The sequence below is a fragment of the Clarias gariepinus genome, chromosome 27 (genome assembly GCF_024256425.1).
Source record: "Clarias gariepinus isolate MV-2021 ecotype Netherlands chromosome 27, CGAR_prim_01v2, whole genome shotgun sequence".
Taxonomy (NCBI): Eukaryota; Metazoa; Chordata; class Actinopteri; order Siluriformes; family Clariidae; genus Clarias; species Clarias gariepinus.
The window spans coordinates 18,292,670-18,310,000 of NC_071126.1; the positions used below are offsets into that span (position 1 = coordinate 18,292,670).

The window sequence follows — 17,331 nt, forward strand, 5'->3', positions numbered from 1 at the left end:
GAATTCCTGTCAGCCTGCACACTCTCCACACACAGGATGCTTTTTTTGTCTCAAATGCTCAAACCCTCTCATCCAGGATTATTGGTTGTTGTTTTTTTTGTGAGCATGGACTGAGTCTCTTGAACATGCGTGTGCACAGGACAGGGCTTTAAGATCTGACATTGTACACACCTGTCTGTTTAATGTTTTTGGCCACGTTTCATCTTGCGACGAATAAATAAACAAACAAATAAATAAATTATCGTTATAATTCTGCTGATTTTGCCTGCCTAATTACAGTGGATGGATTGGCACCCTGTACAGGGTGTACAGTGGAACCTTGGATGACGAGCATAATTCGTTTCGGAAGCGGCTCGTATTTCAATACACTCGGAAACCAAATCGATTTTTCCCATACGAAATAATGGAAACTCAGATTATTCGTTCCACAGCACAAAAAATTAAATACATAAAAATAATGAACACAAAATATAAAGTAAAAATAAAACAAGTTAACCTGCACTTTACCTTTAAAAAAAAAAGTACAAATAAATCCTGACAGATAAGTGCTTCCGTTTGTGCAAGCAGGCTCTGTGTGTGTGTGTGTCTGTGTGTGTGGCTGATACAGAGAGAGAAAATGGATCTTTAACCTCTCTAATAAGACTTGCTTTTGCTTAACACGCGCGCTGTACACGCACAAAATAAAAGGTGTTTTACACACACACACAAGTGGTCAAAGTGTTATTGTAAACAGTACACGCGTGCACAGATGTTGATTAAACCATTGGCTCAGTTGTGATCATGTGACGCTCTGCGTCAAAACGCGAAGCGCATGCGTGATACATGATACTCGGTACTCGTAAACCAAGACTAAAAGTCTTTGCTTGCCTTGCGGAACGCTCGCAAACTGTGTTACTCGTAATCCGAGGTTCCACTGTACCTTGCTTTGTGTCCTAAGTCTCGTTGGATAGACGATGAGTGAGTGAGTGAGTGAGTGAGTGTAAAGCAAGTCTTTTGATGTAAAATCAAGTCTTTTGATGTAAAAAAACGATTGATGATGAATTATATAACCGATTCCCTCGTGAATAAAAATCCCCACATGTGACGCGCAGCTTTTTACATTTGTATAACACAGCGTAATCGTCCAGAATCACATGATCCAGTCTCAACTATTAACTTGTGACTGTGTGAGTTTACACACTGACTGCTGCCACATTATAGCCTGATGTGGATAGCTGTTCCTAATAAAGTGGACAGTCAGTGTATTCTGTGAGAAAGTCTCTTTTAGGCTACAATATCATCTAGGTTTCTTAAAAAAATAAAATAAAAAAAAGAAAGAAAAGAAAATGCTGTGACTATCGAGTAACCCGTGTTGGAACGGTTTAGTACCCCTTTCTTCTTGAGAGTGCTCGTGGCCACGCCCACTTTCTTCAAAGGCTAATTTAGAAACAATCTATGCATTATTAGTACAGGCCTAAATGGCACTCACACACACACACACACAGGCTCAATTAAAGGTAAAAGGTTTTCCGCTGGCTGTGCGTGTGTGTGTGTGTGTATGTGTGTGTGTGTGTGTGTATCAGAAATTTTCATTTATGCCCAAGCTGCGAGAGAGGAGTTTTAAGAGATAACCGAACACAGATAACACGTGACATGTGGCGTTTCGATATTAATGACTTTCATCATTTAAGACGCCTTTTGGGGGAGGACACGGGTTGAAACAGGAAATCATAATCACACGGGTAATGAATCGATCGTTATCTCTCACACACGATATTCTTTTTCAGCTTTTCATTTTTTTCCCTCTATTGTCCCTGTCTCTGCAGGGTCTGAGGCCGCACAGCAAGGATGTGGTTATATGTTTGTACGTGTAGCTGTTCGATTCATATTATTGCAGATTGCATTTTGGATTTGTAGGTCAATATGCTGTACCGTCGGTGCAACTCCAAAAATACTGGCATCCTTTAAGAGCTGGGTAAAATTGGTATTCTAAATGGAGTTGCTCGTCACTTCCCTTCCACTCAACATTTTGATTTTGTTTATGTCGCAGGGTTAACTTAAGGCAGATACTGAAAGACTGCCAAAGTTTCGTAAAATTCTGTCAAACCAGTTTTGCATGATGCTGCGACAAAATCTTGCTGGACAGACATATGGACATACAGACAGAAATCTGGTCCATTATTCAGTGTATGTGCCGTAAAAATATCATTGAATGAACGAGTTCGGTCCGACGTACAGACAAAACCTTTCTTTTAATTATATAGATATACACATATATTTAGCTGTTATTTGAGAAACGCAAACAGGTGCCAATACTTTTACATCTTACGTTATACAGTAAAGCAGATTCACTTTTTTTTTTTCTTCCGTTAATAATGTTAGACAGCATTTACTCGATGCATTATTTATTTTACAGATCACGTTTGTGGCACTAATTCCAGCACATTCCTCCAGTTCTATCCAGAGAAGTTGTTTTTAACTTCCTAAGCCGTTTTCAGAGGATTTGAAATGGCAGGTGGTTAATCAGGGATGCGGTGGTTAGGAGAAACTTGTCAGATTATCCAGTCGGATTTAATCAGAACCCCGAGCGTATGTGAGAGGGAGATTTCGGCAGATGCTCGGGAATTACAGCGTGCAGCTGGATCGGTCTGCGTGTCACGTGACTGTCAGAGCGTCTGTCCTCCTCTGATGAAGACACACACGTGAGGGATGTGAGACTACACGCCACATTCTTGACACCCTGGTTTATAACGTGTCCTGTAGTGACTTCACGCATTTGTGTGAGATCTGATTGGTTAGATGGAGAGGAAGAGGGAGAGAGAGAGAGAATGGGTCCTTTCTGCTTTTTCTGAGTGTGGGAGGCAAAGAGAGAGAGAGAGAGAGAGAGAGCGAGAGAGAGAGAGAGAGAGAGAGAGAGGCCAGTGTTCAACTCTCATGCAAACATTCCCACAGTTTCACAAGAGGCTTAAAAAGTCTTACTGAAGAGGTGAGGAGTTGATGGTCACTTTTTTGGAGTTAGCATTCGAGCGAGACAAGGACAAGGACTAGGTTCAGGTGTCCGTGGACTTGAGACTGACCGTGCACACACACGTGAGCAGGACGGAACAAATGGAGAAGTCTAGAACGTCTCTGAACTTAGTGCCGAGCCTGTCGAGCCACCTGCGTGGTAAGAGTTCGTATTCTGGTGTGTGAATGAGGGTTATACGTGGGGTGTGTTTATTTTCGCACGGGTTAGTTAGAGGGTTAATAGAGTGATAGAGTGTGTCTGAGACATGTGTTGGCAGATCTGTGGGACATAATGGACATGAGTCCTAAGAAGGAGACGCTGTTGTTTTTTTTGTTTTTTGTCTCTAGTGTGAGGAGTTTTTATTTCCCTAAACACACGAGGGAGCAATCAGATATGGAGATTGCGGAACCACAAAAAGAAGTTCTGCTTCATTAATCTGGTTCATCTTTACAGCACATGTTCATTCATTAAATAACTCTATGGCAGGTTAATTTCACCGTTCATTTCCTATCCCTAAGTGCGATGTAATTCTATCTAAAAGCTCCATAAAGTCCATTTCCCTGTTAGAGTGGGCGTGTCAGATCACAATGATTGACAGGAGTGTCTCCCGGACGACGGTAATGTTAAACAACTTAAAAAGCACGTAGGAATAAGCAACGTGGAATTCTAGCACAACTACGACAATGGTTTCGACACCGCAGTTCTCCTGACTTTATCGTTACTTAAAAGCATTTGAGCTGCCCTTAATTTAACTTTGATAAACTATGGTAGATGACTAAAATAGAAATAACGCTGGTGGTGTCCGAATATTTATATTAATATTTATAATTCAAACATACAAAATTTCATCCTCAGATACACACATCCACTTTGCATAGAAATCCGCATCCATCCATGCATCCAGGAACCCAGTGTGTAGTCCGACTAGGGACCGTGACGGCCAGTGGTGCCCATTGCGTTTAGTTCCAATTTTACGGCTGTGGTATGTCCTCCGGTCAACATTCACACACACACACACACTATGGGCAATTTGGGAACAGCAATTAAGCTAATTTGCATGGGAGGAAACCAGAGTATCTGAAGGAAACCCCCCTAGCATGGGGAGAACATGCAAACTCTATTTTAACCGAGGCGGGAATCGAACCTGGACCCTGGAGGTGCAAGGCAACAGTGCTTACCATTCCACCACCATGAATACAGTTTTGGATATCCAAACAGATATATATATAGTGAGTGATTTGGATATATCATCGTACTGTACATACAAACAGACACTCACACTCACACACACACACACACACACACAAAGAAATCATAACGCCGCTCCACCATTATTCTCTTCCCTCTCATCAATATTTCATCGTCGTGCTCTGACTTGATCAAGCTATTAATTCACAAATTTCAGAATTTTTAACAAATCATGTGGACGTGCATAATACATGAGACGCTTTCTCTTTCTCTCTCTCTCTCTCTCTCACACACACACACACATTATATGCGTGACACAGTGACCGACTTCCAGTGTGTAATTTAAATCAGACAGTGCGTAATTTCATTAAGGACTTGTCATTCCCGCCTGCGGTATTTAATATTATTTGCTAGCATCATGAGGCTTTGTTTGAGCTCCTTAAATGGCTGGATCTTATTTTGTTACGTGGATTAATATCATTATGGCAAATATAGAGTACAGTGTAGTACATTGTCCATAATGTGGTCTGGATGATGAACGATGCTCAGGAATACAGAAGTGATTCATTTAGATTTTGTATCATTTATTGAAAAGCTATTCACAGTCAGGATGTCAAGGAGATGAGAGTCATAAATGATATGCATGGATGGACCGTCGCAGGAGCAAATGTCTGGCATGGGAAGAGTCTGAGATGAGGGGCATTTATATGCTGTATACATAATATAATGAATATGTGCATTATCCACTACCTCTGGTCAGACCTGTAGAGAATGGTTAGTAGGGTGGGATCCTGGTTGTCTTGGTAAGGAATAAAATCCTGAAGTGTTTTATTCCTCATAGTGCAGCAGATTAGAAATGATTCTGATTTAACAAACAATCTGAAAACAAACTGAATGTTTTTATTCATGGAATACTTGCATTTAATTTTGGGGAAAGTCAGTAAAATAAGCAAGTTACTGTTCTTAATACAATTCAGCAACTATAAGCCGTTATTCCTTTAACGTCCTGCTTTTTTACTTCTTTCTTGAAGCGAGTAAGACATTAAAATCCAGTCTTGAGAAAAGAAAGAGCTGACACTGGAGACTCCTCCAGTTAACGTTAAATAAGAAGCAATATCACGCTCGATGACGTGCTGTTGAGCTGAATATCAGTAAGAATACTGAAGATATCACAGCCGTGCTGATATTCAGCACAACAGCACGCCATCGAAAGTGAAAGTAGTTTTAATTTCCTTCTGGTAATTAAAGATTTTCTTTATATTTCCACTTATTCTGCTTTAGAAAATGAGCTCCGTTAACTTTCGAGTTCCAGCCATAAATCCCAAATTGTGTTGGAAAGCTAGTGTGCTACCGGGACGTCACAGTGCTGTTATGCTCTATATCATCACCCGTGGAATGTTTTTTTTTTTTTTAATATAAATAAGCATATCGTGCTTGATAAATAAATATATATGTACAAAATATGTACAGTAGCTATGGAGCTAATATGTTTACTATGTTTTTTTTTCAAATTGTGTTTGATTCAGACGAACAGGAAGCTGTACAGAAGCGGACTTTTACAAAATGGATCAACTCCCATCTGGCAAAGGTGAGTCTTGTGTGTGCGGTCACATGCTCTCTTTAAATGTCAACATCATTATAGATGACAAAACACACCGAATGGTTGGACTAAGTGAGAGGTGAGGCTAGGGTGAGGCCGATCTCCTTCTCATCCATACTGTAGGTTCACGCAGCCCGTCTGTGACATCACACAGACTGACACGCCTACGACTGTATCTAGATCGCCGTTTGCGCTGATATTTCTCGCACACATCCACATTAATCCTCTCCAGGGCCTGAGGCGGCATCCGTCAGCTGTAATGAACATGATCAAGGCGGATTATTGACTCTGGTATACTTTTCTTAACGTCATTTGGAGGAGAAACACTTCAAACTCACGCTATCCAATCAAAAGGACAAACCACAGACCTGTTCATGAAAGAGTTTCAGATTAAAAGAGCAAAGCATATTCTCGTGCTCTGGTCTCTTTTAGTCTTAGCGTGTCACGAGACCGGCCGTCCCGGCTCCTGCGCGTCTACAGCTTACATTACAGAGCATGAGTAACTGGATTTAGCTGCAATCTTTACCGCTTGTGCGTCATAAATCTATACCATAAATCCAGAACAATGCAGTCTACTACATCGCTTGCACAAGTATTCACCCCCCCCCCCCCTTAAACCTTTTGCTTGTTTATCTAACACTAATCCCAGATTTGATTGATGTTACAGCTGTTCTGCATTGTTTTCATTTTTTTGGAATAATGAATTTAAATGTGTTGTGTTTAAAGTTACTCATAACTTATTTCAATAGCTCGGTGGATTTCACGATGCTGTTTGATGTACGTTTATCTGCTAACAAACTCTAGGAACATCTGTCTTGTGCACTTAAATTACACACAGTTTAACCACATTCAGCTGATTATCTGACTCCTGGTGAGAATTAATTCAGGCCGATGGGGTAAATTCATGCGCGATCGTTACTGTTACGATTTTTATTTGTGAATATTTTTTTTAAAACTACATACTGTAGATTCATTCAATTTCAGTCTTTGATATATGTGGTAGGAATGCGCGTAATAAGGGCTGATGCTTTAAACCCGATCGATTGAAGAAGCTATCTCACATGACTCGTGCTGTAGGCTCAAATCTGGTGGATTTTCTAGGAGCTCATTTCTTAAAAAGGAATTCAGCTGCATTTTAATTAACACACCAGAAGACTAGAAACCAGCCCCCAAAAACATCAACCACTGGAAAACTGATGCCTTTTATTTTTATTTGTACATAGAAACAAGGTCACTGTGGTGTGCAGTATTTTATTATCCACTTTATTACCTCCCCATTCCTCTCAGGATTTGCCAAATATGAGAGGCGTTCAAGTCAAACTGAAATTTGTGCTGAAATTTCAGGGTGAATGAAGGCGTAAAAGCGAAGACTCCAAGCACAGTACGGTGATGAGACTCTTGGATGCAGTAAGACATTTGGAGTTAAACTTACAGTACTTATTTATCCAGTGACCCAATACCCATTTACTCACACAATCCATCCATCCATACATACATACATCCAACTACTCAGTACCCATTTACTCACACCATCCATCCATCCATCCGTCATCTAACTACCCAGTACCCAGTTACTCGCATCATCCATCCATACATCTATCCTCCTTCCATTTATCATCTAACTACCCACTACCCATCTACTCACACAATCCATCTATCCATCCATCCATCTAACTATCCAGTACCCATCTACTCACACAATCCATCCATCCATCCATCCATCCATCCATCCATCTAATTACCCAGTCCCCATTTACACACACCATCAATCCATCCATCCATCCATCCATAAATATCCATCCATCCATCCATCCATCCATCCATCCATCATCTAACTACCCAGTACCCAATTACTCGCATCATCCACCCATTCATCCACCCATCCTTTCATTCATCATCTAACTATCCAGTACCCATCTACTCACACAATCCATCCATCAATCCATCCATCTAACTACCCAGTACCCAGTTACTCACACCATCAATCCATCCATCCATCGATCCATCCATTCATCCATAAATATCTATCCATCCATCAATCCATCATCTAACTACCCAGTACCCAGTTACTCGCATCATCCATCCATCCATCCATCCACCCATCCTTCAATTCATCATCTAACTACCCAGTACCCATCTACTCACACAATCCATCTATCCATCCATCCATCTAACTACCCAGTACCCAGTTACTCACACCATCAATCCATCCATCCATCCATCCATCCATAAATATCTATCCATCCATCTATCCATCTATCCATCCAACTACCCAGTTGATGGTGTCCAAGCACTAGTGAAACACTGGGATAAGTGTATTAGTATAGCAGAGGATTATATAGAGAAATAAAGAGAGTTTTTACTCACAGAATGGCGTTCTGTACGATCAAATGTCCCGCTTTGACTTGAACGGCCCTCGTATCTTACAATACAATAAGCACTGCCTCATAGACACACTGTTTGCTCGAACATTTTGCCTTCGTGAAGTGGAAATTGATCCTATTTTATTAAGCACATATTTTTAAAAAACGTTAACCTTTGTTGTAACTCATACTCTGACCACTAGGCGCAATAAGAACTATTTAGAGGTAAATGGCTCAATGAGGACACAAAGCAGTGATAGACTTCAATCATAGCTTTAAATTAATCGACCAGAAACTTTTTTTTTTTTTTTATTGTTGATCAGTTGGAAGAAAATTATAAATATTTTAGCTAAATCTAAAGTGTACAGAGTTGCATATGAGGATTTTATTAGTAACTACAAAATATGGAGAAGTACAAGGGGGTGAAAACTTCTGCATGTAGTACCTCAATGCATGCGTCTTTATCAAGCAGAGTTTATACAGTAGCTCATGTAATATTGTTTTTCATTGACTCTAATAACCGACTATCATATTTTAATAGATTCATAGATTCAGGTTTTTTTTTGTTTCATTTCACTTCTAATCCGATCTCAGGTGTCTCTCTAATTTACCAATTAGCACCGGACGCTCGCCCCGTCTTCCAGACTCATGTGTGCTTGTGTGTGTGTAATTATGGCATTTTGCTGTGTTAATCCCCTCCACTTAACCCTTCAGCGTGTGTTAGAGAGGAGTGTGTCGAGAGTGACTGCTCCAGCCATCCGCACTGCAATTATCCTGTGCCCTGAACCCACTCAGCCTCCCGATCGTTCCGGTTTGATTACTGCAGTGACACCGAGCAGAAAATTCATTTGAAATGTCGATCTGTAGGCAATTGTGCCCAGACATGATATTTCATATGTCAGTGCCCATCAGTGCAGCTCCGCCACGGAGCTACCGAGCGGGGAAAATTTGCACTTATTAATGTTTAATAACTGTATGTTGGGTTGTTTGCTAGCTGAATGTTTCGGACGGACTGCTGCTGTCAGTCTGCGGAGATCTCGGAGGATTAAACTGCAAGTTTTAAGCCTTCATTTCGTAGTTTTTTTTTTTTTTCTACATGCTTTATTGAACACATTTCTGAGTATTTTATAAATCCTTTATATAGCAGTTCTTGAGAAGGTATGAAACGTTAAAATGTTAAAATTTCTGTTATTCCAGAAAACATTGGGAATATACATATACATTTTTTTCCAGTTATTTTTAGAGAGCTTTAAAGACACCAAGAAAAAAATATTTTTTCAGTAGCTGTGCACCAATTTACTTTACGGTTAATGATTATTCATGAATCAAAAAATTGTGCGTGCATGATTGGCTTCATTCAATCTTTCAATCTGCTTTTGTTTTTTATTCCACGGTCCCTGGAATTAATAACTTAAACTCTACCCATGTCTTTATTAATTGCAACCTTTTTTTTAGCATTACGGTGGCTTAGTGGTTAGCACTGTCGCCTCGCACCTTGAGCATCTGGGTTCGATTCCTGCCTGTGTGCATGAGTTTGCATGTTCTCCTTGTGCTTGGTGGGTTTCCTCTGGGTACTCCAATTTCCTCCCACAGAAGACATGCAGATTAGGGTAATTGGCGTTCCCAAATTGCCCGTAGTGTGTGAATGTTGACCGGAGGTCCTACCACAGTTGGTCAAATGGGAATAAATACAGTGGTCACTATTGGCCTTCACGGTCCCTACTTGGACTACCGAGGTTTCTAAATGGATGGACATTTTTCTACACACAATTTGCTTACAGTTTAATCCATAATTTGAAATACTACACTTTTGCTGCACAATTAATTGCGTCAAAATAAAAAAATCACAATACGGACCTGTGTAATTATTTAATCATGAAAGGCTGCAATTTGTTACAGGTAATATTTGTATGCATCATCAGGCATATTATTTTTTTATATACTTTTGAGTTGATAAATACATATTAGAGAACATCCTCTTAATGAGATCATTTGTCAGATTATTTGGTGTTATCCTAGATAAATATGTTTAAATAGGAAATGGTACATTTAATAGATGAATATTAGAGTTTGAATCTCAATCTGTTTTAAAATAATCTCAATGTGATTATTTTTACACTGACAAAATGATCAGCATGTTGCAGTAAAAATTTTGATTTTGGTTTGAGTTTTTAAAAAATATATTGATAAATGTTTTATCAATTATGAATTTGTGCCCAAATAGATTGATAACTTCATCTATTCATGATTCCCTCTTTCCTGACTTAAGCCTCACTTCTAACTGGCATAATCTGATGCCGCCGCCACCATGCATTACTGTCAGCTTATTTAATGCTACGTTGTCTTGCATTGCAAGTTTTGGACATATATCCTTTTCTCATGATGTCACTAAGGTGTCCATTACGGTGTCCATACTGACACTTTTTTCTTGTGTTCTATGGTACATCTAATGCATCAGGGATTAGTTTGTACCCCTCTCCTGATCAATACCTTTAGACAGTAAGATCCTGCAAGTGCTTCGTTAGTCATGACTTCAGCAGTCCGAAGAAAACTAGAAACTGGGTAAATTGTGCAATCATATTCTTAAAATGGGTAAATTAGACATCCTTTTTTGCTCACATCAGTTGTAAGGAGTGTTTCTTTGTGGTATCATGGCCATCTAGTCAGATTGAACTAGTCTTTTCTTATCAGCACTCTAGATAACGGAGTGGATGGTTAGACAGTTCCTAATAAATAATATATTACAGTTTTCAATCAGTGGTCCTATAATTTGTGAGACTTCTGGCCTTAATTTTTTGTCCTAGTCCAGCCTTGTTGTTCAGACCCATTGCTTTAAAGGAGATTAAAAATTTTACCTACTTGTTTAAACATAGCTTTTACTACCGTCTAATCATAAACAAAGACCTGGGAGCCGAGAGTGAATCTGGCTTTTCAAAAGGATTTACTAACCTGCCCACCTACACAGCCAGAGATTGTCCTGAATAAAATAATTCAATCAGTTGTGCAGGATCTATTTCTGCTTCCACTTTGCTGGCTTGGGTCCTTTATAAGGTCTCCCGCTGCTTTCCCTCTGCCATAATTCAACTCCCTCTCTTTCTCTCTCTGTCTCTCCCATCCTGTGCCTTTAACCTCATCCTCTCAAAAAAAAAGTGATGTTGCCGTGGTGACAGCATTCTCACCAGCCAGAGCGCGCGTCTGCAGTCCAGAGCACTTGGTTAAATATAGGAATGTGTCACGTAAAGATGAAGGCATGAAAAAACAGGAAGCATTTAAACACCTATCCATGCTGCTATCAGTGTTAATAGTCATAATCAATGATATATAATTTGGGTTTTATTTCTAGAAGTATAGTATAAAGATGTTCTAGCATAGTTTCATGCCCCTATCAACAGCCGTTAATCGTTAGAATGAAATCGACCTCCTCGTGTAAGGGGAGATATGAGAACAGAATTTCCTTACACAAGCTTTTATTTTAGGATTGAATATTATAATAAATGTGCACAGAAGTAAAAGCTGTGAGAGCCAGTTTGCTGAATATAAACAAAGAACAACGGAGGGCCTTTTATGTCTACTGTGTGAGTCAGTGGGTACTGGGTAGTTAGATAGATGGATGGATGGATGGAGCTGATAAACTGATTTCTAAAATAAGCTGATGAACTGATTTTTATAATATAATATATCATACATGGCTCCTCAGCATAAAAATAAAATGTAGCATATTTAAAGTGGTGAATATGAATCCAAAGCAAAGGTGGGCCTACATCCGGACCTTGTGGGACACCTACTAAACTCTGAAAAATGTAATAAAAGAGAAATTCCCACATAATTTTTTAAAATTCATTTACCTGTCATATCTTTAATGCACCATTTAATTTTATAATTATAATAAACGGCATAAAAGTATAAGCCAACATACCCATGGTGCTGGATACAGACGTCAAACAATAGCGGGCCTAAAGCATGGCTTTGTATTATATCTTCTTGCACTCACATAGGCTCTAAAGTGTACAGGTGGCCATTTTTCCAATTCATTTTTAAATGTACTTAGAATTTAGAAGATGGACATTTGTATTTAAATTTTATATAGTTGTACTGATGAAGCTAGCTGAACCAATTTGTTTAATTGTACAAAATTTGTGTAGAAGTGACAACCAATGAGTCCAAAAGGCTGGGTATAAACGTGGAAAAAATGCGGGCCTAAAGCCGAATCTTGGAGTATGCCTTATCGCATTTATATAAGATATAAAGACTAAATGTGTCCATTTGTAATTAAAATTTATAATTTGTAATTAGAATTAAGTGTAAAAGGTTGATATTTGTATTGTACTGATGAATCTAGTTGAACTGATGTGTAGTATTGTAGAATATCTGTGTAAATGTTTAAACCAGTGTCTCTAAAGGGCCGGATATAAAGGGACACTATAAAGGGCCCTAGCCTTTAAAGACTAAAGGCAGGCATTTTCTTCTATTTTATTTATTTGCATATACAGTAGGTTTCAGAAGAAAGGAAGTTTTGTTCTCTGCATGCTTTTATTTTTTTCCAGACACTTTATTGCACTTAATAAGCCTTTGAAGAAAGACGCCAGCCATTTTCTGTCATTTTACTGAATTTGTTTTTCAGCTTTTATGTTTTCAGTTGCACAGAGCTGGGTTGTCATGATTGGCTGAACTCGTTTGTATGTATTTGAATTATTTGTCTGGGAGTAGAAGCCAACAATATATATGAACTTAGAACAGAAATACTGGTGTACTTACTTTGACTTAAAGAGAAAAAGCAGCTATTTGTGTCATTTTAATGTATTTGTATTATAATTATTTCATTAATTAATATATTTGTAACACAGTTTATTGACATTGCATGAAAAATTTGATCATTTCTAGTAACAATTTATTACAACTATTATAATTATTCATGTGTCTAATATCAGATTAATTGATGCTATTAAGACAAAGGAACATCAAGGATGTTACAGAAGGAAAAGAAAATGAAGGTCATTGGAAAGAAAGAATGAGAGAGAGGGAGAAAGGTGACTTTCTGCTTTAGTTACCTCTCAGAGGTCTAACCCCCCCCTTCCCACCCCACATGATGCAAATCATCTCCCCTCGTGAATCTCCAGCTCCCTAATTAATCGCCCCGAGGCACGAGATTAATCGTTACCATTATTAAGATAACACAGAATGAGAATTCCTCAACTTGTCCCTTTTCGCTCGTTTCTCTCCGCAGGTGTAACAAAAGAGGATTAAGAAATGAGATCCAGGGTTCATATTAATATTTGGTCAATTACTCGAGTCATATTAGTTTGATCTCTTCCGTGGAGGGGAAAAAAGAAGGGGGATGTTAGCGTGAAAATGAGCGTTAAGCTGTCAGATTGGTGTGTGTTCCACTGTGTGATTGTATTGCACTGTATCATTATTATTTAAATCAGGCCGTGTAGTTTGGCTTTAAATATTAAAAATAAATTAAATCATTTAACATTATATTACACATCACTAACAAGTGGTAATAAGTGGATAATGATGTAATAGTTCAGACATGGAGGTTTCTAACTGTTCCTGAACAGTGAGTCTTAATAATGTACCGTACCTGTGTGTTATTTGAGTGTGTAAAGACCTCGAAAAAGCCATCGCCACCCAGTTGCACCGCACAACTTGCACACATCACACACTATACAGGGCTAATGTCAATTTGGGCTCTAAATATTTGTTGAGTGTGTGTGTGTGTGTGTGTGGGAGACATGTGGATGTGTCAGTCTGTGTGTTAACATTGGTGATGTGTGTGCTAGTATGTGTGTGATGTGTGTGTGAGACATGTGACTTGTTAGTGTGTGTGTGCTAAAATTTGTGATGTGTGATATACATGAGTGTGAGTGAGTGTGTTTGTGTGTGTCTGTGTGAGTGTGAGAGTGTTAACATTGTGACATTTGTTTTAACATTGTAACATCTTTTTGGAATTTTGAGGGATTTTTGAGTCAATGTCTCTAGATCACATCTTCCCGGTTTTGGTGACGATCGCATAAATACCCTAGGAAGAGTATATCAAAATACACCCCCTCCCCCATTTCGTATTTGCGAATGACCCAAAATTGAGTTGAGCCCATGACATCAATGAGCTCTAAATGTGTACCGAGTCTCATGTGCCTACATGAAAGTGTGTATGAGCTATCCAGAGAAATCTCATCTGGGGGCCCCTGGGGGCCCCAGGCCACGCGACTCGCAGGCATCCTAATGGCAGCAGATTCCAACCTGTCTGCCAATTGTCATGAGTTTTTGAGCATGTAAAGACCCCCATAAAGTCCAAAAGGGTGAGAAAAACAAGAGGGTCCTGCGCATTCTAATAATTTTCGGTGACAGTTAAGTGAAATATTATATAGTGTGTATGTGTTTGACTTTAAAATTTTCTGATTTTGTGCGTAAGAACTACTGTATGTACAGTGATAAACACAATGTAATCACTAATTGAATCATCAAGCTTTGCATTACTATGAAAAAAACACTAGACTGATTATGCTGCAAATAAAATATGTCATATTTCAATTAATATGGAATTCTTACAATATCTTAGCATTGTGTAAATTACTACAGGTAATATCTGCTAATAATAACTAGACATAAACTGGATGGATATCATATTGGCACGCTTTTAGGGCCGAACTCCAGAGAACCCCTTAAAATTTTTATTATAAATATTCTGATGTGTCACTGAATATCTAAATTAGCTGTTACTTTCTTTAAAAACAACAATAAAAAATAAAAGTTTGTGATTATTGGTTTTTCGACGGAGGTCCGAATCGATGCTAAGCCATTGATCAGCGTCACACTTAGAGTTTACATTGTCCTGAGAATCTTGTCCTTGGGCTTTGTTCCTTTTTTCCTATGGGTTGCCATATTGGATCATTTGATGCACAAGCTCTGGCAGAGGTTTTACATCGGACGCCCTTCCTGTCACAACCCCCCATTTTGTAATCTGGTATTGCATGGATTGTATTATGATATTGTGGGATCAAAGCATCTTTGTAAGTAGCTTTGCCAAATTCCTAAATATACACTATATTTAAGTGTATGGCTTAAGGGTCTCGCCCATAGGGGGCCTGGTGGTGCCGGGGCTCGAACCCCTGGCCCTCTGATCAGCAGCAACCCAGAGCCTCAACTGCCTGAGCCACAGCTGCCCTCAGTACGTTTTTCTTTTTGAAAATCTCAACAATGTGATAGAATCTGTGCCTCGACACATCTTTAAACGCGCAAGGAACCGAAGAGTGGATTTAAAAGAAGTGTAAAGTGTAAAGACGCAGGGATTCAGGACTGAAGCCTTGATCTGCCTAAGAGTGTCAGTGTGATTAGGAAAAGTGAGTGAAGGAGATGATGATGGGCAGAATCAAGAGTGTGGGTGCGCAAATATATGAGAGAGAGAGAGAGAGAGAGAGAGAGAGATTGGACGGAAAAAAACACGCCCGAGACGGAAACCCTCCATTTCAATTTTGACAAATCCTCTTAAACATGGTTAGGGCTTAATTACGGGCTGCTCGGTGTTGTGAAGTCATTTCTCACACCGCTGACAGATAGCACGGTCTCGACTAGCTCGCGCAGGCTACGCCAAAAAACTAACGAGGGTTTGCTTTATTTATTTATTTATTTATTTATTCTCCAGAGTTACCCAGCTGTAACAGCCTAGTTAAGCACTACAAGCTGCTCCGAGGCCCATTAGCCCCTCTCAGTTCCTGGTGTAATTGCCTGACACAGGCACAGAGCCCTGGCACATTTAGGAGGCTTCAAACAGCCTATTAAAGCTCTTTATCTCCATCACACGTGTCGATTCCAGTGAAGAGGGAACCACAATATGGAAAATAGGGACGAGTCGAGAGGCGAAGCGTCCGTCGGATCATTCGCGCCCTCGGAGACAGAGCTGCAAACTGACGGAGCTGACTCTGTGTGCAAAATATTTATTATGTCCGTTGCATTATCTGACGTGTATTTATCCCAGCGCTGGTGAATTTTTCATTCCTGATGCATCAAATTTTTTGTACGTTATGCAGTTTTGTAATATCTCAGACATTAACATTTAACAATTGTTAAATTAAAATCTCTCAAATGGGAATGGCACGGCATGCAGAGGCTGGGTAGTATAGGGATGGGGTGTGGGGCAAACCCACTGATGGTGAGGCTCGAACCCGAATCCTCAGATCTGAAAATCAAAAAACTAGATCCTTAACCACCTGAGCCACCACTCCCACGTCTTACATTTAACGTATTCTTGTGAAAACAGTTCCCCTCAAAGGTAGCTTAAACGCGGAACCTTGGTTTTATCCAACTTTTATAGTTGTATACGGTATGAGGACATATTCTGTAGGAAGTAGTTCATTTAGGGCTCAAGGAAGGAGTCTCCAGTGTCAGAGGTGGTGCGAGGACAGAGAAGGGTAAAGGAGCGACCGCTTTAGCCGATGTAACTTGTTTACAGAACTTTGTTTACTGTATCTATAAAGAGTCAAAAATGATCAGCGTTGTTGTGTGGCTTAGTAGTTAGCGTTGTCGCCGCGCACCTCCAGAATCGGGGTTCGATTCCCGCCTCGGGTCCGTGTGCACTTGGCGTTCCCAAATTGAATAGTTTTCGATGAAAGCATTCCTGAGGTGTGCTCCTCCTCCGTTTCTACATTCCTCCCTAATCTAATCTTAATACAATCTGCGATGCGAATATCAGCGCTAACTAACTAACAGACGGGCGACGTCGCGGTACCCGAAGCCTCCGTCCATCCGCGCGGCTGCTTTGTTCCTTCCCCACAGCCTCAGCGATCAATTCCAATCCATTAGGATTCCTGCACGTGTAATTAGCTTAGCCGCCTCGCTTTATTCTCTCAGTAACCGTTTCTCTGCTTTTCACTTTTATTTTCCATCACAATCAGCCGAAGCCCGGCGTTCGCGAGTGTAATCCCCCATTAACTGAATTTAACTTCAATTATTTTCCGAATTATCACAGAGCTAATTGGAGTTGCGCGCTCGCTCCTCCTGTAGACTGCAGACTGTCTCACAAGCGCTTAATTACACTCGTCTCTACAACACATCCCTCTCTTCCTCTCCTCGCTTTCTCTCCTTCTCTTATATTGACTCTAATTAAGGTCATCTCCCTCTTTTTTAACATTTTACTTTCAATTCAATGAGCTCTCCTGTCTTCTCTCTCCTAATTCTTTTAATTCTTTCTAATT

At 39.7% G+C, this 17,331-nt stretch overlaps 1 protein-coding gene across 1 annotated transcript in view; it reads left to right on the forward strand.

Moving 5' to 3' along the window:
* The window catches only part of syne1a (spectrin repeat containing, nuclear envelope 1a), a 202,842-nt gene that overhangs the window by 12,218 nt on the left and 173,293 nt on the right, over window positions 1–17,331 (forward strand). The window contains 1 exon segment of the mRNA XM_053488825.1: window positions 5,701–5,762. Coding sequence (XP_053344800.1) covers window positions 5,701–5,762 — 62 coding nt within the window.